The 27049-nt window shown below is 41.4% G+C and overlaps 1 protein-coding gene across 8 annotated transcripts in view; it reads left to right on the forward strand.

Annotated features, from left to right (window-relative positions):
• Positions 1-27049, forward strand: part of PNPLA4 (patatin like domain 4, phospholipase and triacylglycerol lipase) — a 150039-nt gene that overhangs the window by 68778 nt on the left and 54212 nt on the right. For all 8 annotated transcript variants that reach the window (XM_073616364.1, XM_073616362.1, XM_073616361.1 and 5 more), the window contains exon 6: positions 8036-8101. In XM_073616364.1, coding sequence (XP_073472465.1) covers positions 8036-8101 — 66 coding nt within the window. The remainder of the gene's footprint in view (positions 1-8035; positions 8102-27049) is intronic.

The following is a 27049-nucleotide window of genomic DNA, read 5'->3' on the forward strand; positions in this document are numbered from 1 at the left end:
CTAGGTGGAACTCAACATTGGCAATGCTGCAGAGACTGCACACGCAGCAGAGGGTCATCAATGAGTACCTGTGTGAGTATGGCACCAGGACAGGGTCAGGGGAGCTTGTTTTTTTTTTGCCACGCCAGTGGCTACTGATCAAGGATGCATGCACTGTCCTGTCACCATTTGAGGAGGCCACGAGGATGGTGAGCAGTGACAGTGCATGCATCAGTGATACTGTCCCTCTTGTCTTCCTGTTGGAGCACACGCTTCATGGAATGATGAACAGAGCACTTGAGGCAGAACAGCGGGAGAAAGAGGAGGACTTCCTTACCTCTCAAGGCCCCCTTTATCCAGATACTAGTATTCCTGCAGGCCCATCGATCACACAGGAAGAAGAAGAGGAGGAGGATTGTGTCATCATGGAGGTGGAGGATAACACTCAGCATCAGCAGCAGTCTTCAAGGGATCATTTGCAGTCCCCAGAAACCCATGGAGTTGTACGTGGCTGGGAGGAGGAGGTGGCTTTGTGCAATGCATTTCCAGAGCCTGGGAGGTTACAATTTCTAGGTGCTGGACGTGTTGCTGAGGCCTCGTACAGTCACAGAAAGAGCAGTGGAGAAGGTGGCCGGCTGACCGATGCCTTCAGACAATTCTTCAGTCCTCAGCTCCCAGGTCTGATCAGTTCCAGCAACCATCGCCAGCGTCTGAATTACATGGTGCAGGAATATATAGGGGCAAGACCAGACTTGGACACCTTTCCAACAGAGCATCCACTGGGTTACTTTGTCTTGAGGATGGACCACTGGCCAGAGCTTGCTCAATATGCAATTAGGCTACTGGCCTGTCCTGCATTCAGTGTTCTTTCTGAATGCACATTCAGTGCTGCTGAAGGCTTTGTAACCAGAGTGCGCCTGTCCACAGACTCTGTTGATCAGCTCACATTCATAAAAATGAATCAATCAGTCTTGGATCACCAGCTACCAAGCACCTGATGCTGATGTAACTGATTGATTTTTCTATGGATGTGGGATACCTTGAAAACTGCATATGCTGAGTGACTATCCTATTATGCTGAGTGACTATCCTATTCCTCCTCAGTCTTAATGATGATAGCTTCTAGGAATATTTTTGGTTCAGGGCACCACCACCACTGCCTAAGGCCCAATTTTTCTGCCCCTGTTTAACAGGGGCGCGTAATTGCAATTTTTGATCTAATATTACACAGGAGGGCCTGTTCCTGCGCTCAACAAAAATATCTGTGAGGCTTTACAGTGTTGTGCCATCACCACCGCCTAAGGCCCAATTTTTATACCCCTGTTTAACAGGGGCGCATAATTACAATTCTTGATATAATATTTCACAGCAGGGCCTGTTCCAGCGCCCACCAAGAGTAACTGTGAGGGCTTACAGTGTTCTGGTACCACCAACACCTAAGGCCCAATTTTCCACCGAGTGTATAGGGCAGGCCATATAGTATATACAGGCGGTCCCCTATTTTCAAACATCCAACTTACAAATGACTTCTACTTACAAACAGAGGGAGACAACAGGAAGTGAGAGGAAATCTACCCCTAGGAAGGGAGATTCTCTCCTGTAAGAGTTAATATGGGAAAAAGGTGTCTTCACTGATGCTTTATCACTAATCCTTGTTTCTACAACAACCCAAAATTTTCTAAATCCAATTCTCATTGGGACAGAAAGTGAGGTGAAATCTTCTGAACAGGGGCACAGACAGCAAAACAAATGTTACAGGGGTGATGATAACCCTTCCCTATGTTATCCAAAAAGCTTAAAAATAGATTTTTGGGCTGGAGCTACACTTAGAAAATGTACCTGTTCCAAATTACAAACGGATTCAACTTGAGTACAAATCTACAGTCCCTATCTTGTTTGTAACCCGGGGACCACCTGTATACTGCTAATGTTCAGAGTATATATGGCCTGAGGGCCCCACTCCTTTTTTTTTTTTTTTTAATTTGGGTGCGGGTTCACCTTAATAACCATACCAGACCCAAAGGGCCTGGTAATGGGCTGGGGGGGGCAACATTACATTACAGCCGCAAGCAGGTTTAAATGACTTTTATTCCCTTAGAAATGTCATTTTGTGCAGGGACCGTTCTAAACACGGGAAAAATGCGCCACTTTACAGGCATACTATAGACACCCCCTAGGCACAATATTTAAAGGAATATTTCACTTTTATTGTTTCACTTTAAGCATTATTAAAATCACTGCTCCTGAAAAAACGGCTGTTTTTAAAACTTTTTTTTTTTTTGCATTGATTCATTTTACCTGGGGCAGGACCCGGGTTCCCAAACACTTTTTATGACAATAACTTGCATGTTAGCCTTTAAAATTAGCACTTTTGATTTTTCACGTTTGAGTCCCATAGACTTTAACGGGGTTCGCGCGTTCGCACAAATTTTTGGTCTGTTCGCATGTTCTGCCGCAAACTGAACCGTGGGGTGTTCGGCTCATCCCTACTAACCATGAAGGAAAGAAAAGTTATCCTTCGTATTCTCTGAAAAATGGCCAAGAAATTATAAATTCTGCCAGGGTATGCAAACTTATGAGCACAACTGTATGTACAATAATCAATGTCAATCTTTAAAACCAGGACTATTCTGTATATACTGTATATTAAAATATATAAAAAATGAGTTTAGACTTTTGAAATATTTAATTTTAAAGTAAAATTGTCATTATAGTTTTATGCATTTACCCATCATTTTCATCCAAACAGGCTACTATAATACAGATGACATTGCTCCTTTACATGGTCACATGCTGCTTTTATCAAGTTATTCTGTTCCATCTCCACAAGACTATTAGGTTTCCAAATGCTTTTGGTGCCTGTGTTCCTATAGCAACAGCAACGGTTTTTCATTATTGATTACCACACGACAGGGATCCCTGGATAACTGGGCTGAATGCAAGGAAACTTTGTTTTCTGCACCTAAACATTTATTTTTATATATATATATATATATATATATATATATATATATATATATATATATATATATATATATTTATTATATGTTTATGCAGCGCTTTACATATACATTGTACATTCACATCAGTCCCTACCCTCAAGGAGCTTACAACCTAAGATCCCTAACTCACATTCATACATACTAGGGACAATTTAAACAGGAGCCATTTAACTTACCAGCATGTCTTTAGGGCTCTTTCACACGGACGATCCGTATGTCAGTTTTTCATCCTTCCGTTTTCGGATGAAAAATGGACATACATGTATCCCTATGGAATAGCGGATGTCAGCGGATGAACGTCCGCTGACATCCGACCCGCTCCGATCCGAAAAAGTGTAACAGAGGAAAACCCTACTTTTCCATCCGTTTTCGGATCGGGTGACAACGGACTCTACGGTCCGTCATCATCCGATCCCCCATAGCACTGGGAGCCATTCAGGATACGCTGCAGTGATAGGTAATATGCTGACAGCAGAAGTGGGCAGAGTGATGACTCATCAGTTACCTGCTGTTGCTATGTTGCTGTCCCATTAGCAGGTTAGGGATGTGTTTTTGACTGTGTCCCATAAACTAGCGCTTAAACACTTATGGGTTTATCTTTTTTATAACTTGGACTCAATGGATTCTTACCAGATTTCTTGACTCCTAGTAAGTGTGAACATCAGCTTTTCCTTCCCAAAACAATAGATGCATTGTGCATGTAAATCACAATCCCGCTGTCAGTATATCTTACCTTATTTAGCTTTATAAAGCAGGATTCTGTGTCTGTGCTGTCACTCCTTCTCCTGGCTGAATTTTTAAGTTATCTGACTTCCTATTTCCTTGCTTTATCAGTCCTGATACTACATGTCCCATCATCCTTTGAGCCTCTGTAGTTTCAGGGCGGGCTTTGGGGGTCACTTGTAGCAGCTGTGGCAGTTGATGTGGGCAGGGCTAAGGATTACTGTGGGTGTTTCTGGGCCTTCATGCGGGTGGTGATTGGGGGAGAAATGGAATTGTGTTATGCCCATCCACACTCCATTCCTCTGTGCAGTGAGTAGAGAACAAGCAGGAAGTGGAAAGATAAAGTGATTCTAAAGGCAATTTTTTGTATTTTAAAAAAATTATTAACATGTCATATTTCTCTGCTCTGTGTAATGAATTGCTATACTTCCCTGCTCTGTGTAATGGTTTGTTACACTTCCCTGCTCTGTGTAATGGTTTCTAAAGCCCCGTACACACGATCTGACTTTCCGACGGGAAATGTTGGATGTCAGACTGTTGGCGGAAAATCCAACCGTGTGTATGCTCCATCGGACAATTGTTGTCGGACTTTCCGCCAACAAATCTTGGCTGGCATGTTTTCAAATTTTCTGCCAACAAATGTGTGTTGTTGGATTTTCCGATCGTGTGTACACAAGTCCGTCGGACAAAAGTTCAAAGTACAAACACGCATGCTGGGAAGCAGAAGCGGTCGGTCTTGTAAACTAGCGTTTGTAATAGAGAATTAACATTCATGACGTGGCAAATTATGAAATCTCCAAATGCAGCGCACAATTATCTTCTTCTTTAATGGAATAATAATGTAGCTGCTTTGCTGGTGACAACAATGGAGTTATTGCAACTGAATTTTCAAAGGCTTTTTGTTTTCTAGTGATATCAAGAATAATATTATTATGTTTTTTTTTTTGTTTTTTGTTTTTTTGTGCAAGTTACCACAACACCATTATCCCGTAGTTTATAGGATCAAAGATACAACTATGTTGGTGTCCCTTGTCAATTTTATATTGTATTTTTTAAAATGTAACTGCCTTCTCCCAAACCGTCATTTGAAGTAAAACACATAGCCAAGTATTATTCTACACAATTTTTTTTTATTGTGCATTAAAAAGATAAAAATAAAAAATTAGACATGCTGTCTGCCAATAGAACTTAACCAAAAAGTGCATTTTATGCATCCAAAAATATAGAAAATATACCAAATCAAATTATTATTCAACCAAAAAAAATAATGTCAAAGCAATAACTCCAAGGCCAATAATAAATAACACGTTATCTCCTCCAATTCCAAAACATGTCTGGTTGACGAACGGCCGTTCAGAAACGAGACAGAAAAGCATGAAATGAAAAGCACTAAATGAAAAACGTGAAATGAAAAGCGCAAATCAACACTCACCAAACTTCTACTAACATGAAATTAGCAGAAGGATCCCAAAGGGTGGTGCTAAAGTCTAGTACGTCACTACGTTCGTAATTGTTGGCCAACATTTGTGTGACCGTGTGTATGCAAGACAAGTTTGAGCTAACACCCTTCGGACAAAATGGTTTTGTTGGCCAACAATCTGATCGTGTTTACAAGGCATTATACTTCCCTGTTCTGTGTAATGGTTTGTCATAATTCCCTGCTCTGTGTATTACTTTTTCAGAGAGCAGCCCCGATCCTCCTCTTCCCCCACTGCCGATTGCTAAGAGGGCACACATACATGTTTGCATCATGCAACCCACATAAATAATGCATGGCTATCAGTGTTAATTTTAGTCTTAGGACTAAAATGCCATTTTAGTTTTAGTCCCATTTTAGTCTTCTGCAATTGTTTTAGTTTTAGTCGTATTTAGTCGACTAAATCTCCAGTACATTTTAGTCGACTAAAATGTCCTACGTTTTATTCGACTAAAATCTCCAGTACATTTCAGTAATTGCAATTTAGTTTTAGTCATAGTCTTTGACTAAAATGGCATTTTAGTTTTAGTCTCACTTTAGTCTTTTGACTAAATTGGCTTTTAGTGTTAGTCATATTTTAGTCATCTCAATTGTTTTAGTTTTAGTCGTATTTTAGTAGACTAAAATAGTATTCATTTAGTTGACTAAAATGTTTTAGTCAACTAAATTAACACTGATGGCTATGCCCACCAAACAACACGCATTTAAAAAAAAAATAATAAACATGTCATATTTCCCTGCTCTGTGTAATGGATTGTTATACTTCCCTGCTCTGTGTAATGGATTGTTATACTTCACTGCTCTGCGTAATAGTTTGTCATACTTCCCTGCTCTGTGTAATGGTTTGTCATACTTCCCTGCTCTGTGTAATGTTTTGTCATACTTCCCTGCTCTGTGTAATGGTTTGTCATACTTCCCTGCTCTGTGTAATGGTTTGTTATACTTCCCTGCTCTGTGTAATGGTTTGTCATATTTCCCTGCTCTGCGTAATAGTTTGTTCTACTTCCCTGCTCTGTGTAATGTTTTGTCATACTTCCCTGCTCTGTGTAATGTTTTGTCATACTTCCCTGCTCTGTGTAATGGTTTGTCATAATGCATAATTCCCTGCTCTGTATAATGGTTTGTCATACTTCCCTGCTCTGTGTATTACTTTTTCAGAGAGCAGCCCCAATCCTCCTTTTCCCCCACTGCCGATTGCTAAGAGGGCACTCATGCATACTTGCATCCCACAACCCACATAAATAATGCATGGCTACGCCCACCAAACACGTGTCGCTCCCACGATGTCATTTAGGCTGTGTTTGCACCTGCGTACTTCTGAATGCATGGCAATCCGCACAGAAAACACAAGCTTTGATGTGCATTTCTAAAATGCGTGGCAATGCATGTCACAATTTCATTACAATTTAGGTTAATGTGTTTGTTTCGAAAACAAAATCATGTTTGCGTTACCATTCGTTCACATCTGCTTGTTTACAAACACATGGCAACCCAAAATAAAAAAATATGCTTTGCGGTGTGTTTCGAAATGCGCAGCAATGTATGTCATGTTTCTGAATGCAACCAGCACAGAAAACACGCACTATGTTAACTTGTTGACTTGGGAGGTTTGGACTCTTCCTGTAGGTGGGACTGAATGCTACTGTAATTAGGATGTATTCCATCCCACCCACCATCAGAGCTGTGGAGGAAGTTATATTATTTGCACAGTCTGAAAGACTACAGAGGGGTGTGTTTTAGGCTACAGATGGAGCAGGAAGTGGCTATGGAAGGCATTCAGTCTGCATCAGACTATACAGACTGTCACATGATACAAAGTCACAACTAAACGCAGAAAATCAGGAGATCTGCAAACAGAGCAACACGGTACAGAGGTATGATCTATGCTGGGACTGATCATTCCATTCAGTTCTAGTGAAAAGAAAGTTGGAGTTTAGCTTTAATTAAAACTTGATTCCAAAGAAACGGATGTTTTGACTAAGCTATTCTGCTGCTGCTGCTGCTGCTGCTGCTGCAGTGTAAGCATGTTCTGTCTGGCAACATTGCCTAAATCAGAAGTGTGACTGCACAGAATTGCAAATCCTTTGCCAGGTAAAACAGTATCTGTGCTTCAATTTGCTTTCTAATGTTTGAGCTTTAACAAATGTTCCTTGACATTGGAACATGATACACACATTGAATAATATCTTTATCTTTGACTGTTGCAAAACTACATAACTTTACACTATTTTAATAAAACAAAATCATTTAATTTAACCTTCTAGCTCCACTTACATTCAAACCACAAAAGCTATTAACCGTAAACCTAGTTTTGTCACCTTGTACATGAGGCTATGTAGCCTGCTTTTAAAACCATTAATACAGTCACTTATTTAAGAAGGAATTGCAGGTTAGATGTCAAAACGCAGGGTTAACTGTGCCTTTTGACATCTCCATAGCTTGAATAATGCAGAATTGCATCTATAACTTACAAGAAAAAATGTCTCTCTGCTGCTAACAAGTATAGTAGAGCAACTAAAAAGAGACTTGAGAACTAGACCGAAATTTTTCAGCTTATTATTATTTTATGGCTTTTATGTAACAAGGAGATGGTGAGGTCCATCACCTCCAAACGTAAAACAGGCAGAACTTCAATTTTTATACTTGTGTTAGACAGATTTGTAAAGAATAAAAAAAAATTACATCTTTTTGAAATGTTTAAAAAAAATTTTTGCATGCCTGAAGTAAATATATTTAATTGAATTCAGTCTTTGTTAAAAAAAAGTTTTACAGGCAGGTAATAGTATTGCTAGTTATCCCAGTGAAGAAGATTAATTGAATGTGTGTAACAAATGTTCTCATTGTTCTCTTATAGGTACTCTTGGCGAGTTGTTTTGTGCCAGTATATGCTGGCAGTAATGCTGTGGAATATAAAGGCGAGGTAATGAAAATACATAATTTATTTAATTTATCAGTGTTATTAGCCATTTATACAGCACTTCATATTTAATTTCATTTGACAAAAACAAATATGTAACAAAACTTGCATTCCATCATAATTGTTTGCCATAGAATGCTTGCACATTAATAGGTCCCTGTGGTTGGTAAAGTCTTGAGATTTACAAGCACTTGAGATTTTCAAAATGACTGAACCATTTAACAACTCATGCACAATAGTATTTCAAACATACTATACAATTCCCCAAGCTTGATGTAGCACAGTGGCTTAAGGGTTACCAATTGCCTAGGATCTTGGATTCAACTCACAACCCAGAATACTATCTGCATGGAACTTTTATAAGTGCTTCAGTTTTCCAAAATACATCCTAGCATTTTTACTGCTTCTAACCAAACTGATTTATGGGAATTTACTGTGCACTGCTCAGGGGTCACTGAATAGATCCTCAGGGTTCTTTTCCCAGTAATTGTCGCACAGCCAGGCACACAGTCACAGTCACACCTTTTGCTCAATGAACAGTCTAGGGGTATGCTTTTTTGATGCTTTATTGCAGAACTTTAACTTGGATAGGTTCAGGGTAACTGTGGGATACACCAGTAACTTTTAGTAGTGATCATGAGGACTCTAAACTTCCTCTTAGTAGGTGAGCATGGTCCTTGCTTGCAGCAAATATTGGACTGAGATTTTCAGGAACACTTTAATGGTGAATTTCCTTTTGGTAGAACTGACTCTACTGCCAAACACAGCAGTATTAATGTGAGCAAAGAGTTCTTGTATGGAACAAATATTGGACTGAGCTCTTCAGGACACCAGACACAATATTCCCTTTACAAAAAACTCTAGCACAAGAAGGATAGCAGCAGCACACAGTATCCAGGATCTCTCATACCAGCTTGCACTCACTACTATCCTTTTTGAAAATGGTTGCCTCCTTCCAGTATCTTCCAGACACTTTTCGATTGATACCAGACTATATACCCAGACAACAAGTCCCTCTGTCAGCTTCAGCAAACTTTAAGAAGCATAGGATCCTAGCTGGGATGCAGGTGCATGGTAGGCTTTCCTACAGGGCAAACAGCCCTCCCCACCTACCCCCACCCCCTTCAGCCTGTGATCTCTTCAGGGATAAGATACTTCTGCTTTAAGCCTCAAAGTATTTATACACACTCCCAACCACCATCTTAGCACCTCTCCCCAAGGATTGACTGGGGCTGCATAAATATTTAGCTACTGATTTGACTCTCCCTGCCCACAATCTACCAGATATATGCAGGGGGAAGTAGTCAACCCTGCAGCCAGTAAAACACAGAACAGACCAAAACATACACTCACACACACAGCTCACTGATTACAGTGCACCAAGAACTATATTTATCTAACTTAGCACCTATCTAGAAGGCTGCCACAGCTGAAAAACAGTAGAGACTTTTCATTCAGTGAAGTAAATGTTCCCTGAACTAAGTTTAAGCTGTGAAGAGAAACTATTTCCGAAAAACAGTAAGACAACCAGAAGTTTTTTGATAAGAAAAGGAGGGGAGAACTGGATCCGAGACAGCGAACCTAAAGTTAGCATGTCCCTCTAAGATATTGGGACCTAGATATGTAGAGTCATTTCCAGTTAAAAGGAAAATGCAATTGTCTATGAACTCGAAATTCCAGATTAATTCAGTGGTATTTCATATTTCATTACTTAAGCCTGATGTACTGCATTTTTTTCCTGATTGAGAGGTGGGACCTCCAATTGCCATAATAGTTGATAGGGAGGAGGAATTTGAATTTGAAGCCATTCTGAATTGCAAGAAGTGATGGGGTCAAGTTTAATACCTGATTAAATAGAAAGAATTTGGTCCTGAAGGGAATTCTTAGGAGCTTGAAGCAAACCTTCATGCCCTGAAAAGATGGCTCAGTTGGGCATCCAGAGGCTGCCCTTATGTCGAGGATCTCATTCAGCAAGTGCTCATTTTTATGCTTACCCGCATGTGCAGGGTCTTGGTGCCTAGTGGCTTATTTAAACCTAGGGTCTGCCTTGCCTCAGTGATGGATTGTCTTCAGCATTGGTTCCTGTATTTCTAGTTCCTGAAAGTCTACTTACCTTGATCCTGACCCGGTTACAAATTACATCTCTCTTGGATCGCCCCTGCCTGTTGTTATTTTTGTAGCTCGCTTTTGCTACTGACCTTGGCTTGGACTTCTGACTACGATTCTGCCTCCTGAGTTGGTACCTCACTGCAGCACGTTACCGACTCCTACCTTTTCCTGACCTTGCTGTTGACCATGCACCTTTTTGCCTGGCTGCTTCTGAACATAGCTTCAGACCAGATTCCACTACTGACACTGGAAGAACCCCTGTGTCTCCAAGCTCCAGTTCACTACTCAAGCTTTCTGGCACCTGTGTCTTTCCCCTGCCTAGCAGTCAATGTCTCCACTACCAGGGGTGCTTGGAAGAGAAATTGTGCAAGGGTCAACTTTGTCATCTTGGGCTCCACAGTCATGTATGTGACGGTAGGGATTTCTAAGGATCTTTTACAAAATTCATGTGTATTAAAGAATGGATTGAAATGTACACTTTTATTCATAGTCTTCTTGGGTTTCTGCACTGCCATACGTGCATGCACAAAATGTATTCTAAAATGTAATTAGAACTACATGAATTTACCGTTAAATAATCACCAGGAATCAATATAAGGCCAATTCAAGTCTCCAGGACAGCTGCCACCTCCCAGCTTCCTCTGGGCACTTCCCAGTGAGTGAGAAAAATCCTTCTTAAGACCAGATTCCTTTGTTGAAGTCCTGCAGCCAGTTCCAGGTCCCTTCCAGGTCACCTGCCCTGAGACATCAGAGAACAGTAGCCCAATCCAAAGCTGGGGAAGACCATCTCTCCAGGGCATCAGACTTTGTATCAGCTTCCCCAGCCACCACCTGGCTCTTTTTTATTTTAACAAAAAATTGTGTGTGTGTTTGAGGGTTCTCAAGTCATTTTCTAGCAAAAAAAATATTTGGCCTGTCTGGGAACGGCTTACCGAGGAGTAGCTTAAGGGAATTGTATTGCTCTATCTGAGTAGGAGGAGAGGGGAGGGGCTGGGAGCAGATGGGCTCTCACACAGACTGCGGAAGAGACAGGGAGAAAGCGAGGGGGAGAGGGAAGATGCAGAGAAACTGAGGCTGGGTTCACATTTGTGCGATGCAGGAACCAGCACGATTCCTGTGCAGGTTCCCGCATCGCATCTGAATCACCGGCGGTTCACACTGACATCTGCGAACTGCCGCGGCTGTCAATGTAGAGTTAATGACAACCCCAGATCAGGTCACAGAACACAGTGCGAACTGTGAATTGCTGCAGGAAATGGATAACATAGGTGTGAACACCCATGCAATCCGATTCCATTGCGGAACAAAAAAGGGTCCTGCACCATTTTGGTGCAAATGCGATGCAATTGCAGCCATACAGTTTGGCTGAATTTACATCACATGTGATCTGCACAGCAATGCAGTGCGAATCACATGCGATGTCTGTGATCACACAAGCATAAACCCAGCCTGAGGAGATGGATTACAGAGGCACGTAAAACTGATGACGCTATCAGAGATCAGCAGCCATGAGGGGAAGACAGAAACATCAGGATCAGCCAGGTATTATACAACATAGAAAGGGATAACTGATATGGCAAACACACTGTGCGGTATCTTGTGCCTTAAAGGGACAGATGCTTTTTTTATTTATTTTTTTAGAGTTACAACCACTTTAACCTCCTATCTAAATGCATGGTATTCATATTTTCGGTTACAGGAAAGTCACAGCACATCATTTACAGCCATCATTACCTTATCTGCTCAAGTCTTCTAATCCTTGAATAAGAGAGCAATTAAATGCTTCTTTCATTTGAAAATCTCTTTGCTGGTTATACATGTTGGATGTTTTTATTTGCTGTCCAGACTGTAATTTTAAAGTCAAACCTAAAATTTGGAAATTACATGCCTGTGGTGAGGTTCTCTGTTTTCAGGATATATACCTTTTTTGTTGCTAACAGCGGAGCACTGCCTTTATACATAATGCTGCTGTTACCTCTGTCGCATTATCTTGGCAGGTACTGATTTTCCTGTCTTCAGAGTCAAAACCTGAATGTTCTTCAACCTTAGCAATGTTAGGTTTTTAGTGTAGCTAATGTTTGATCTGTTTACGTTTGAAAAAAAATAAAAAAATGATATATATATATATATATATATATATATATATATATATATATATATATATATATATATATATATATATATATATATATATATATATATATATATACATTTAGATAATATATTATATATGAGAACAAAGGTATTTTTATTCCTTCAGGTAATGTACCCTCTATCAGTGAAAGTGTGTTTCATTTGAATGTTTATTTAAAGGGGACTTCTCAAAGAAAAAAAAAAAATAGAAACACTGTGATTTGAGAAAATATGAATTCAACATGCAGCACATGCTGCTGGTAAAATTTGGTACTAAAGCACAAAATGAATATACAGTCTTTCCCTGGGTTCCCTTTTTGTTGTTGGACTACAGCTGGCCAGACAAGCGAGGTGGATTGAGGAATCCCTCCCACCCTGATACTGTATTCTGACAACAGGACTCACCAACTTGGCTGCAGCAGCTGATTGACAGATGTTTTCCTGCATGTCTTCTATCGCGCAGAGATAGTTGCACACTGAACCAAATTTGGCTGAACGCTACTGAACCAGTCAACTTTTGATCTGTCCACGGCAAGCTTAAGTCTGCCAAATATGCCCAGCATTTGCTTGCTAAAAGGTGGTGGAAGTTGGGGCTCCAATTAATTATCAAATGCATGAAAATTATGTTAGCTAGAAAGCCAGACAATAAACAAAATGCAATGGTGTTAATTTACTAAAACTGGAGAGTGCAAAATCTGTTGCAGCACTGCACAGAAACCAATCAACTTCCAGTTTTTTTTTTGTCAAAGATACTAAAGTCTACTTTTTTTATTTAAAAATAACAAACATGTGATACTTACCTGCCCTGTGCAGTGGTTTTGCACAGAGCAGCCCAGATCCTCCTCTTCTTGGGTCCCTCACCAGTGCTTCTGGCCCCTCCCTCCTGCTGAGTGCCTCCACAGCAAGCAGCTTGCTATGAGGGCACCCGAGCCGAGCCACTGCTCGGTGTGTCTATTCAGACATGGAGCAGTGGGTTGGCCTTGCCCCATCTCCCTCCTCATTAGCTCACTGACTTTGATAGCTTTGGGAGCCAATGGCACCCACTGCTGTCTCAACCAATGAGGGAGTGTCTCAGGCAGCCGAGATTCTCGTGCAACATGGCTGGAACGGGATGGGGCTCGGGTAAGTATTAAGGTGGCTGAGGGGGGCTGCTGCACACTGAATCTTTTTATATTAATGCATAGAATGCATTAGGACAAAAAACCTTCTGACTTTAGAACCACTTAAATTGAACAAGCTGAAGTTAGAAGTTGATTGGCTACCATGCACAGCTGCACCAGACTTTGCACTCTCTCTGGTTTTAGTAAATTAAACCCAATGTTTATCAAACAGTGCTGTGCTCAAATAATAATTGGATAGAATCTCAATGATCTATCACACACAATTTATAAAAGACGGTGCAAACAATGTATAAATATATACTATTAAATTCTTAATATAAACCCAAAATACAGTAGACAATGCGCCATGGTGACTAGGAAATCAAAAATTTGTTAAAAAAATGTGACTAAAAGTCCAGAAATGTCCAGAACTCTGTGCTGTGCCAGGCAAATAATCTTCACCATCCATGTGTGGGTAAACACTCACCATAGATCATTAACCTCACTAAAAAGGCCAAATGCACATCTTTTATAATGACAATATCAAAACAGGTGAGCTTTAACCATGGGCAAATGGATGGTAACCTTCCAATCGCTCCTAACACATACAAATCCTCACCATGACTCCATTAGGCTCACAGGATACAGCTTCACTGATTATCCAGGTGGGTGAACCATCCAGGGAGAAACTGCCAGGAGTAACACTCAAGAAAGCAGAGAAAGGGGCATAGTGCTCAATGCTTAAACTGTTATGTTAAAATAAGTAAAATGATACACTCACATTGTAAGCAAAGGGAAAACGCGTTGGACTCACAATGGAATGCATAACAGAGGTATCAGTGCTGTTCGTGAGAAGTACAACGTAACCACTATGCAATGCTGCAATACCTCCCCCCACCATCCAGCCTGTTCACTCCAGGATCACACAAGCTCTGACCAACACGTTTCATCAGTATAACATCACCAAAATTACATCAACAAAGCAAAATACAGGGGAAATTTTAGACAGCAGGTGAATTAATTAGTTTACAGTGTGCTAAAGTCAGAGTACTGAATTTATCTCAACTTTTGTTCTTTTTAATCCACTGTAGTAAAATCCCAAAGGGAAATAGATTGGCAGCTAGGAGGAACGGGTGACATAAAAGTGCCTCTTCACTTCATGTGTATCCATGGTTTCCAAAAACTTTTATTTTTCCAGATAGTCAAACCTCACCATTATCCTAAAAGGTGATAGGAGAAGGAGGATCCTGGCAGTGTTAGTTCAAAGCATCTAAATGAAAATGCTGGATACACATGTGCAGCTGCACTTTCTTCACCTTGGCAATGCACATAGTTGATATCAGACCTAGCGTTCAGCCAGCACCTATTTGTCTGTGAGTCTAGCCAATGGGAGTTTTAGGGCAGCACTTATTTTTAACTATGGTAGGCAGAACCACTGACACTTTATTATATCAACCCAATTGTAAGTTACAAGTCTTGCAAAGGGACTATGACTGAGGTTTGGAATATGTTGGTTGCTTCACAAATAGGTACGCTGAAGGAGTTTCAGGTCACTGGATCACCAGCAAACACTAGTGGGTGGACTGATGCAGCACATCATATCTGGGTAGATATGAGCAGGTACTTGGGTTGTGTTTACTGTATTATTTCAAGGTGTCATTTTCAAATATGACTAGGGTGTATCGTTATCCTAGGGATTTGGTCTATTAAAATTGTACCTGCTTGTGAACCACATTTAGACCCATGTGATTAGACAACATTAGTTGCAAATAGTGCAACTGAAACAGTTTATTAAAACAATGCAAATCAAATATTTTCATTAAAAAATATATAAATTTGAAACATTATTGAAAACCAGGCATGACTGCATGTCTGGATACCTTTGAAAGTCTACTCTCAAAACCTGGATCGATTTTTTTTTTATTTGTTACATGTGTTCAGACAATGTACATTATTCTATTTACATGTTCTTAATAAGCTGTAAAAAAAGTATTAAAACAAGTCCTCACTCAACTCTTTAGCTGCTTTTAATGTGAAGATTTTAATTCTCTAAGATTCTCAAAGATCACAACAAAGGGGTCACCGAGTGACAAATACCGCATACATTTTTTAGTTAAAATAATTATCTCAAAAGTAGTCAATTCACTAAAATCATGCATTATTTGCCAAATGTGTTAAATATTTATGTTTTGTGATATTTTATCACTTAAATGTAACATTATGTTTTGTGTTTTTTTCGCTTTTTTTTTTACACTGCAACTGAGGAAGATAGTTTTGTAAATAAATGCACACAGAAATATTTTTTCAGAACAATCTCCCTTTGGTGAACTGTTATGCCCCGTACACACGGTCGGATTTTCCGATGGAAAATGTCTGATCGGAGCGTGTTGTCGGAAATTCCGACTGTGTGTGGGCTCCATCGGACATTTTCCATCGGATTTTCCGACACACAAAGTTGGACAGCAGGAGATAAAATTTTCCGACAACAAAATCCGATCGCGTCAATTCCGATCGTGTGTGGCCTGTTCCGACGCACAAAGTGCCACCCATGCTCAGAAGAAATTCCGAGACGGGACAACTCATTCTGGTAAACTTAGCGTTCGCAATGGATATAGCACTTTCGTCACGCTGCAATGTTCAAAATGGTTTAATACAGCGCACTCTCTTCTTCTTTATAATGTGACAAGAATTAAGTCGTTTTGCTGCTCATATTCACACACACTTCTCACAAACTTTTATTTGTGTTTTTTTATTGGGATTCTCTGAATATATTGTTATTAGTTGTCACATCTGACAGTTTTATATTAATTTTTTTTTTTTTTTTTTTTGGATTTTAAGCCTTTTTTTTTCTTTAATGTTTGGATTTTTTCAAAGGCTGATCTTTGTTCAATGTTATTTTTATTTTTACTCCAGAATATTTTTGTCTGTGTTTTGTGTGTGTTTTGTGTGTCAAGTTACCCCAACACCTTTTGATATCTTTTATTATTTAATCTCCAGGAGATTGTTTGTTGTTGGTGTCCCTTGTTCATTTCACATTGTATATTTGAAATGTACCTGAATCCTCACAAACAAACTGTCCTTTTTGAAGTAAAACACATAGGAGAGTATAATTCCAAACAAAAATCCTTTATTAAGGGATCAGAACCAAACAAAGAGGAAGGCAACACTGGATCAACAGCAGAAATTAGCGAAGCCTTGGACCCCCACGGCAGACATCAATTCTTCAACATCAAAATTGGTGGCCTGAGGAGTCCATATGTAAGGGAGGGCAGTCTGGTCCAGAATTTGCAGAGATCCGGATAGCAGCAGATGACATCTGTGTCCCCAGGCTGTGGTACCACAAGAGGCTGCATTTTTTGTCCAACCAGACTGAACCCAGGCCAATCACTGTCTGGTCTTCCTTCCACGCTTCCTTCCGGGCTGTGGCTGTGCAGTTGGAGATGTGGCAGGAGGAGGAGTAGGACCTGGAGGAGGAGGAGGACTGGGAGGACCTGGAGGAGGACTGGGGGGACCTGGAGGAGAGGGAGGAGGAGGAGGACCTGCAGGAGGAGGAGGAGGACCATCACAGAGGTGTGTCTGAGGTGTCATTTGGCCCCTCATACCTTTTTCAAGAGCCTCCAATATGAGGGCCTCACACATGGCTTGTTGGCCCTCCTCCATCCTCTGCATTTTATATGCAATGACGGCAGCAATGTCCTCCTCCATGGTCTGTCGTGCTCCCAGGACCTCTGTAGCCCTCCAAAAGAATCCTCTGGCAGCCTCCTCTAGGGCACGCCTCCTACTGCCACTTTCTCTTTTCAGGGGGGGTGGAGGGACCTGCAGATCAGCCAGCCGGCTCGGCCCGGCCACCTCCTGGCTGAGACTTCCCTGTGTATGAAAAAGGGACATGGTTTTAGTTTTTGCTTCATCAATCACAATCATAAATTAGTACTCCCAACTAACATCTAGTTAACATCATTGATTGTACAAGCAGAAATATTTAGAGGAATGCTATACCTGGCTCAATCTGGGCTCCTCCACATTTGGCCTGGAAGGCCCAGGTTGGGCGTCAGAAGCCTCAGCCGGGGGGGAAGGAAGCGTGGAAGGAAGACTGGAGAGGGATGGCCTGGGTTTAGTCTGGCCTGCCAGAAAATGCAGCCTGTCGTAGTACAACATCCTGGGGACATAGATGTCATCTGCTGCTCCGGATCTCTGTGAATCCTGGACTTTCTTGCGCTCCCTTAGATATGTACTCCTCAGGCAACCAATTAATATCTTTAAATAGGTGATGTCTGCCGTGGGGATCACCTGCTTCACAATTTCACACAATTGCTCCAGTGCTGCCTTCCTCTTTGCTTGGTTCTTGAAATGGGGGTGTTTAATCTCCCACAGACAGGGCAGCTCCCTTAGCATCTCTACGAATACTGACATGAAGTCATTATCTTTGAGTAGCATATCCATGTTCACTGCAAGACATAACACAAGACAAAGCCTAATGTCAGACAAAACTCTCCTAATCTTGTTACAATATAGGCCTCAATCTAGAAGCAGTATAGGCACAAGTTTGTCTCTTACCTTCGTTCTTACGGTCGGCGCGTCCAATGCTCCTTCCTCCGCTCACAGATCGTACGTAATACGCACGCGTGTTACACTTTATACACACTGCGCATGCGTGTAACTCCGCCCGCCCCTGACGTTCTTTCTATTCTATTCCCCGCCCCTTTTCGTTCGGCGCAGTGGGGGCAGAGCACATGGCGGTGTCACAGCAGGTGTGTGTTAATTGCAGGAACGAGGAGGAGGAGGAGGAAAGCCCGGATCCGGACACGTCCCGATCCAGAAGGAGACGTTTTAAGGCCACAAATATGTCCTTTGGGGAGATGTTGGAGATGGTCGACATTATGAGGAAGTCCGACTATGATGGGAAGTATGGGCCTTACCCCAACCCCAATATACGAAAGGCCAAGATCATGGCGAAAGTGATCAGGAGTCTTCTGAGGAATTTCGGGGTCCGAAGATCGAAAGATCAGCTCAGGAAGCGGTGGTCGGACCTGAAATTGAGAGAGCCAGAGCAGTACAGAAAGATCCGGAGAGTGCTGCAAAAAAGTAAGTAGCTGTGCTGTGTTCCTATTCTTTCTGTCTTTATTCCGCTCGTGCTGCTCCATGTGCTTTTATTAATTGTAACGTTTAAAAGGGCAACTTTAATGTTCATGGGCCCATATCAAACATTTTTCTTTCGGCCTCTAAAACATCATTGTTTAGGTCATATGCATTTTCCCACATTTTTTTTTTGGGCCTACTTGGATGCCAAATATTTGTTTGTGTAGATCGGTTTGTTACTAGAATGAAATGCAAACTAGATTCTGTGTAAGGAGAGGACACTGAGCAGCTGTTTTCACATCTGGACACTGGAGCACTAGTGTGGGACACAAGAACACCATTTTTATTAGGGGGCCACACAGGTGCTCCAGTGTATACTATAGGGGGGTCTCCATCTGTGAAGCTTGTACTAAACAGGTAAAGTATTGCAGCTTGACAAAGGGCAATAAAAAAAAGACATCTTGGAACTCTGCTAAAATTGACAATTGTACCCCACTTCCAAGCAATGTTTCCTATTTCTAGTTCTGCCATCAAATATCTGTGTGCTAATTATACCATTTTTGTTTTACATAGGGGAGAAAAGACTCGGAGGACACCCCTCATCTGAGGAGACCACAGAGACCACAGACCCCACTACCTATGGAAGAAGGTGAAATACCCCCAAACGAAGAAGAGCAGGAGGAAGAAGAAGATGTGGTGGAGATTGGCACCACAACAGGTGAGTGTCTGCGACCACAGGCTCAGGTAAGAGATGGATGGTGGCAGATTTTTGATACCTGTTTTTGTTTTGTTTCTCCCTTTTTAGGTGATCGTGAGGTTGTGGATCCAGAACGCTTTACTTCAGAAAGTGCCCAGATCCTGATCGGGGAGATCATGGGGTGTAATCTCGAATTGCACAACATACAGCAAAAAATCAATGATGTTATTAAAAAAAATAATAACATCATTGATGTTTTGGGGCGAATTTAAAACCCCACAAAATATATTTTTGGGATTGTGGTCCAATTTTTAAAATCTTTTTGCAATGTTTTGAAAAGCCAAATTTGGAGGATGCACACAGTGTGCCAACATGTGCTATCTGCCATCACGGGAGATCAATGGACGCGTTTTGGGGGTGCAACCCCTTCCTCAATTATAAAGTAGCGTTGAGGAAGGGCTTGCTCCCCCAAAACACGTCCCTTGATCCCCCCTGATGGCAGATAGCACATGTTGACATTCGTAAATTGGTGTGCATCTTCCAAATTTGTTTTTTCCAGGGGTGATTTCCCCCCATCTGAACGCTATATCAAACACAGTTCCTAAATACTGATGTCTGATATAGCCTTCAGGTTTTACCTAATGTGAACTTTGTAAGTTCAAGTTTTTTGGCTTTCTTGTTGGTTTTACACAGGCATGTTGGTTTGTTTTAAAAACCTTTGGTAAATGCACATGTGATTGTGCAGGTATAAAAAAGTTGCTTACTCAAGAATGTGTGGATTATTGTCTCAACACTACAATACAACACTTTTGGGGTGATGTAATAGCTGTTTTATGCAAAAATGGGGGTTATTTCCTAAGGGCAAATCCTCATTGCACTACAAGTGCAGTTTCAGTGCAGTTGCAAGTGCACTTGTAGTGAAATGTGTTTTTGCATTTAGGAAATACCAGCCAACAGTGCTTTGTATAATAAGGTTACACAATCACGCCATTTTCTGCACTCAAAACATTGATGTCAGGGTCAGCTAAAACAAACACAAGCAGTAAATGTCCACAAAGAATTTCTTTTTTTTTTTTTATTATAAAAAGGCTTCACGTATTGTCTGGCATATTGATAGCCCCCCTACCCGCAAAGAACTCCAGGTAGCGTAACCGGACATCACGGGCACTCAGGGAGGGCAAGCCAGAACGGCCACTTTCAAGCGCCGTCAGTGTGGTTTGATGTAGGATTCCGGCCTCAGGCCCAACTGAGCCAGCATAGTTGGCCGAATGTTTCCTTAAAAAATTATGGAGAACACAGCACGCCAGTATAATATGGTTCAGTTTATACTCCGCCATATGAATGGGTGTCAGAAATAGTTGGAACCGGCTGGCCAGGATTCCAAATGTGTTCTCCACCACTCTTCGGGCTCTGGCCAGCCGGTAATTAAAAGCCCTCTGTTCCGGGGTGAGGGTCCTCATCGGAAATGGCCGCATCAGGTGGTCCCCCAGCGCAAACGCTTCATCAGCAACGAACATGAATGGGAGTCCTTCCACATTGTCCTCTGGAGCTGGCAAGTCCAAGCTGCCATTCTGGAGACGCCTGTAGAACTCCGTCTGGGCGATGACTCCACCATCGGACATCCGGCCATTCTTCCCCACGTCCACATACAAGAAGTCGTAATTAGCTGACACCACCGCCAACATCACTATACTATTAAACCCCTTGTAATTATAATAGTACGACCCCGAGTTGGGTGGTGGGACGATGTGGACGTGTTTCCCATCAATTGCCCCTCCGCAGTTAGGAAAGTCCCACCGCTGGGCAAAGTGGGAGGCCACAGTCTGCCATTCCTGTGGCATGGAAGGAAACTGTTGAGGAAAAAACAATAAACATTACTATTTTTTCACAGAAACATGGCAAGCAGATTATACACAAACATTATGGGGCAACCTCCAGATAGTATTTAGTAAGGGGAATTTAACAAGGCCAAAGTATAAGGTACACCTATCATATTCCCCCTCCCCCCTCTCATGGGCCATTTCTAACATTATAGGGGGTGTGTGTAAATCTTGGACAGGTAACCCTCTTCACTTCATTGAGAGATGAATGCCTAAATACAGGGTATTACTTGGAACAGCCCCTCCTTAGTTACACTATTGGCAGACCACTGGACAGGTAAGAAGTGTCATAATACAAAGATAAAAATACACACTGTACACATTTGAGGACATTTGGACATTCTGCTATTACCTATCAAGATAATAATAGGATCCAAAAACTTTAAACAGTACCATTGCAAAGTATACAGGCAGGCTCTTGCACTACATGCTTTGGGTAATTCATCCATAAATCTGACCAGTAAAGAGGTGAGTATAGTGTGTATGGGTTTGGCAAAGTCAGCAGATAGATGATTGAGGATAGAGAATTGGAATCAGCTGACTTAGCAGTTGGGGGGAGGGAGGGTTACTAAAAATTATTTGGGGACACCACAAAAAAAAGCCTCTGGCACTCTGCCTGAATTTAAATCAAAAATTACATTTCCAAACATTTTAGGGGGTTTTTGGGGTAAAGCACTACTATGGAGCTGATAAAATACATTGTTAAGTGACTACATGAGGTGAATATAGGGCAGGAGACACCATGCTGGGGAGGTTAGTGAAGGGCAAATATGTATGAAGGACATAAAATAATAATTACATAAAAATCCAGCATGCATGAGAACAAAGGGGACATTCACAGCATATTCCAATCATGGTAATTAGGGAATGAGGAAAGAAATACAATATATTATCAATCATTCAATACAATAAAATGTGATATAAAAGGATAAAAATCTTACCTTCATATACTCCTTCTGCAGGACCTGGATGATGGCAGAACAGGTCTCTGGGATTATGATCCCCAGAGCCTGGGGGGAGATGCCTGTCGAGAACTTCAAGTCCTGCAGACTTCTCCCTGTGGCCAAGTACCGCAAGGTAGAGACCAACCTCTGCTCCGGAGTGATGGCTTGCCTCATGCAGGTATCCTGCCTGCTGATATAGGGGGTCAGCGAAGCCAACAAACGGTGAAACACGGGGTCCGTCATCTGGAGAAAGTTCCTGAAATCATCAGGATTATTCTCACGGATCTCACGGAGCAAAGGCATATGAGAGAACTGGTCACGCTGAAGCAACCAATTCTTGGTCCATGAATTCCTCCCCACCCTGTTCATGGACTGGACTTGTGTCAAGGTCAGGACCCCAACACCAAGCCCCCGCACAGCACGAACTCTACGAGGAGTACGCATACGAAACATGGCTAGAAAACGGTCGGCTGCTCAGAACGAAGTAACAGAACGCACTGAAGAACAGCAAGGCCTGTGAAGAGCGACCTGAAAAACAGTAACGAACGAACAAGAATACAATGACTACCTAAAGTCACGCGGAACTTGCTTGCACGCACTGAAGAGCAGATACAAACCCACAAGCACAAACTGAACGGCAGAAAACGATCTGAAAGCCACGAGTCTGAAAAAGCGCGAATCGTCTCTCACCAAACTTTTACTAACACGAGATTAGCAAAAGGAGCCCAAAGGGTGCCGCGCTTGGTTCTGAACCGGCCTTTTCTAGTCTCGTCGTACGTGGTGTACGTGACTGCGTGGTTGGCGATCGGAAATTCCGACAACTTTGTGCGACCGTGTGTAGGCAAAACAAGTTTGAGCCAACATCCGTCGGAAAAAATCCTAGGATTTTGTTGTCGGAATGTCCGAACAAAGTCCGACCGTGTGTACGCCCTATTACAATTTATTTTCATTCCTGAGCTCAGGGCAAAACATTCCACACTGATACATTGTATACTTTTAACCTACTTGCCAGTGCAGAGTTCCCCTCGTTATTTTGTACATTGCTAAAATACCAACTGCCTACTGCCAGGTGACAAATAATGAATGAATGTGTTGTTTTAGTGAATTTTTATTATTTTACTTGAATGGACTCTTATATTATCTCATGTGATATTTCTGAAAAATTAGTTATGTGAACTTCATATCACATGTGGAATCCTTTAGTGAATTGACCCCAATGACTCTGAAGGTGGTTTGAAAGTCACACTACTGTAAATAATATCCTTATTCTCCAAGAATAATCTATACACATCCACTACTTAAAGTGTTTGTATTGCCCGCTTTGTGATTTTTACCAACAGGTAAGCCTAAAATAAGGCTTACCTGTAGGAAAAAGAATATCTCCTAAACCTGCAAGGTTTAGGAGATATTAACCCTGCATGCAGCCACTGACTTCAGCGGCGCAGGTGCTCTGCAGATCTGGCATAACTTGCCGAAATGAAGGGCTCCTGTGCATGATCGTGGCTCCAGCCACTGACAGCGCCGGAGCCAGCGATCCTAGAAGAAATGCAGAGGGAACATGTTAGTTCCCTAAGCGGTGACCAGGCATAAGTATTTCATAAGTATTTCATAATGTGCTAGTATGCAATGCATCTTACTGTGTTTTTCTGCCTTCTTGTAATGATCTCCCTGAGATCATTGAACCTCTCCTTCGTCCAACCCTATTTCTGTTTGTTTTGAATAATCAGTGGATGTTAGTTGTGGTCATGTGCACTGCTCTATGTACACTACAAATCCCATAGTCCATAGTGTAGTCTATCTTGGGAGTAAGCATATGAGGAAGGCTACATGCCTACATATGGTGGGGTCTTAAAGAATGAACATAGTCATCTCCCAGCAGAAAGTTGGACCACAGCAGAAAAAAAGGAATTTGGAGATTTGGAGGAGGTTGCGAGCAATATAAGACACTTTTATCAAGTTAAGAATACAGACTTGAATAGAATTTATTTTTTTTAAACCAGAATTTAGAATCACTTTATCTGTAGTTATAAATGATTTCAAATAATAATCAAATTAAAAAAAAAGTCCTGGACCATTTAGATCTCAAGCAGTGGATTATGCAGACACTCTTTCAAAAGCAATAACACACAACAGAAACCTCTTATAGTGCATTATCATTTTATTAATATCATATACTGTACTGTACCAACCCTTGTCTATACGTTCTTTTAAAGATTCTCCCCTACTGATATGATCCCTTCTGTTTCAATGAAAAAAATTCCAGTACTTCAGAGTATGGAGGCTGCTTCCCATATAATAACAGTGCTAGTTCTGTGTCCATTAGGTTTTATTATTCTGTGAATTTTTTCACTTCCAATCCCCATTACAAAATCTCCAAACAAATATGGCTAAAGTTACACTCTAATTGGTGGTGGAATCCTCCACGCTATTCCTACCTACCTGCAAAATTTTTAATTCACGTAGTGATGTGCATGTATATTTTATTTGCACAGTTGTTTAGTTTATAAATGCACACACAGGGGGCTAGCACTGCATTCATCATCAAATATTTTAAAATAAATATTCAAGCCTATATCCTATGCATTCCTGTGTGACAGTGCTAGGCCCTGAAATGGTGTAAGATTAGAAAAGGGAGGTAAAGATGACACAGGGTTCTGAACGTTTCAGTTTGAGAAGCTCCAAAGTGTGTTCTGCGAGTTGAGAAAGCTGTGTTTTAAAGGGTAGCTCCACTTTTATGGGGAAAAAAATAGCAAATAAAGAAAAAATAACATAGCGTATACAATTGCAACACAAGTCGTATTGTAATTGAATGTTATTAAAAATTACCTTTCTCTTTCAATCTGCAACCGCTGTAATTTTCTGAGAATGCATTGCAATATGGCCACCTGGAGGTGTTCTGTACACAGAATGTGTACAGAGTGCCCCCCAGAAACCTCCTTTCCTGCTTGTGTGATTGGCTCACTGATTTTCTGCTCTAAGATACAAATCAGATTTCAGGCATCCTCTGAAACAAAAATGGCATTTTTGTTGAGATACTTCCAATAGGAAATCAGGTCTAATGGGATGCAGGCCCAGCAGCTTTACGCATTAGTGCCCTGCAGGTGCATGATTGATAATTATGAAACCACTCCCATTAGATTCACTTTCACACATGGACACAGACAAACATACAGGGATTTCTTCAGAATAACAAAAGGTTGGAATCTGCAACAAAGGTTGTTAAAATTCTTGCAATGTACATTGATCACCCAGAGTGGAATGTGTTTTTTCTCAACAAAAGTGGAGTTTAAGCTTTCTCTGCGTTTTGTAGTCACGGATCAGGACCTGGAGTTTGAAGGTTCCAAAGTGTTTGGTGGGTGGGACAGAACCTTCAATCCTGTATCTGACTTTTGCTAGATATATACAAGGAAAAGAGAGCTCACGGCTGTCCTAGTGTAATTCCATTTTAATGATACAAATGCAAAATCAAGCAATAGAGGATTGCACTCACAAACATGGGACTTAGATTGCATGTACAGCAGGATGTATGTCTCCCTTCCTGGCCTGTATAACTGGGTTGGCTCCCAAGAATGAGTAGTGATGGTATGAGAAGTCACTGCGCACTCTGTTTCCTCATCTCATCAGGCTGTGTCTGCTGTAGGGCACGCGCACGGTCCAGCCGGTGCTGCGTAACGTCACTCACGGCCGAAGAGGAAGGACAAGGTGAGTGAGCTGCCTCCTCTTTAGCTAACAAAAAATTGTTGCAAAGACTACATGTTTCGGAGGCGTGGCCTCCTTCTTCAGGTCACGCCCTTACCACCTCTAGCCTGTCTTTATATGAACCCTCCAGCCCCTCCCTGGGACAGCCAATACCGTTCAGTCCTAAACCTCGGATTCCACAACATGGGCCTGAGAATAATGAACCTTGGGTCCAATATAAAGACAAAAGGAGTAAACAAACACCAAAAACTAAATATGGTAATAAGAACAATGATAATAGTAAAGCAAGTATTATTAACCCTATGGTTACCCGAGAGACAAAAGAAAAAAATGGGAGACCCCGAGAGGGTGAGACAGAGGCTTATACACCTCATCCTGAGCCACATGCCCCCCTCGTTCTGCCACACCAAGGGGTACCGAAGGATACTTATACCATTAATAACCACTTCTAATTAATTTGAGCCCTTGAGGTGAACTAATCAGAAGGGTGCCACTGTTTGTACTGTTACATCTATAGATAATAGTATCAACATCAGTCACTCTACCCCATTGACATCTAGGGGTATATGTAGTTCCATAGAGCCGATTAAAGACGTTAGTAATAATTTTTTAGTGCTTCCCCCTCCCCTCTTTGAAAAAAGAAAAAGATAAGAAAAAGGGGAACTAGGGAAGGGGTCAGAGGAAGAAGAAACAAGGGTATCAAAGAGGGGAAAGATAGAAATTTGAAGTTCACTGTGAAGATCTTTAATCTATCATCACACCTATTGGCGGAGAGTGAGGTTTAAACTTTGCCCCAAGCAGCAATGCTAATCTATTTGAACTGTTTGGGGATCTACATAAGTATATCCATGACATCACAGTAAAGCGCTACTATAGTCTAAAAAATAGTGACAACACAAATACTATATCATCAAGTAGCACCGAAATAACACCTATACCCCTAGTAAATGAAACCAATGATCTAAGCATGGATGAAATGGATAAAGAGGCAATAAACATTCTAGAAGTATTGTTCTGGGAGGGAGGGTCAGAAGTGGAAATCCCTATATTTACACCATTTTCTAATGGGATGATACATTCCACATTCCGTCCGAAGTCCACGTTTTATCCACATCATATTAAAAATGAATTTATTAAAACCTTTTATGCTATGGTGTGTGCTGATTTTCAAAAAACTATGTGAGTCACAAAGGGGGAAGGTGAATATGCACAATCTTTCGATGCAGGAAAAAGCGTAGCGGACAAAGGAGGAGGTATAGTCGTTCAGGGTAAGGTGGAGTACTTGAAAGAAGCATACAGACTTCTATCAGATG

This window comes from Aquarana catesbeiana, linkage group LG02, assembly GCF_042186555.1.
Source record: "Aquarana catesbeiana isolate 2022-GZ linkage group LG02, ASM4218655v1, whole genome shotgun sequence".
In the NCBI taxonomy this organism is placed as follows: domain Eukaryota; kingdom Metazoa; phylum Chordata; class Amphibia; order Anura; family Ranidae; genus Aquarana; species Aquarana catesbeiana.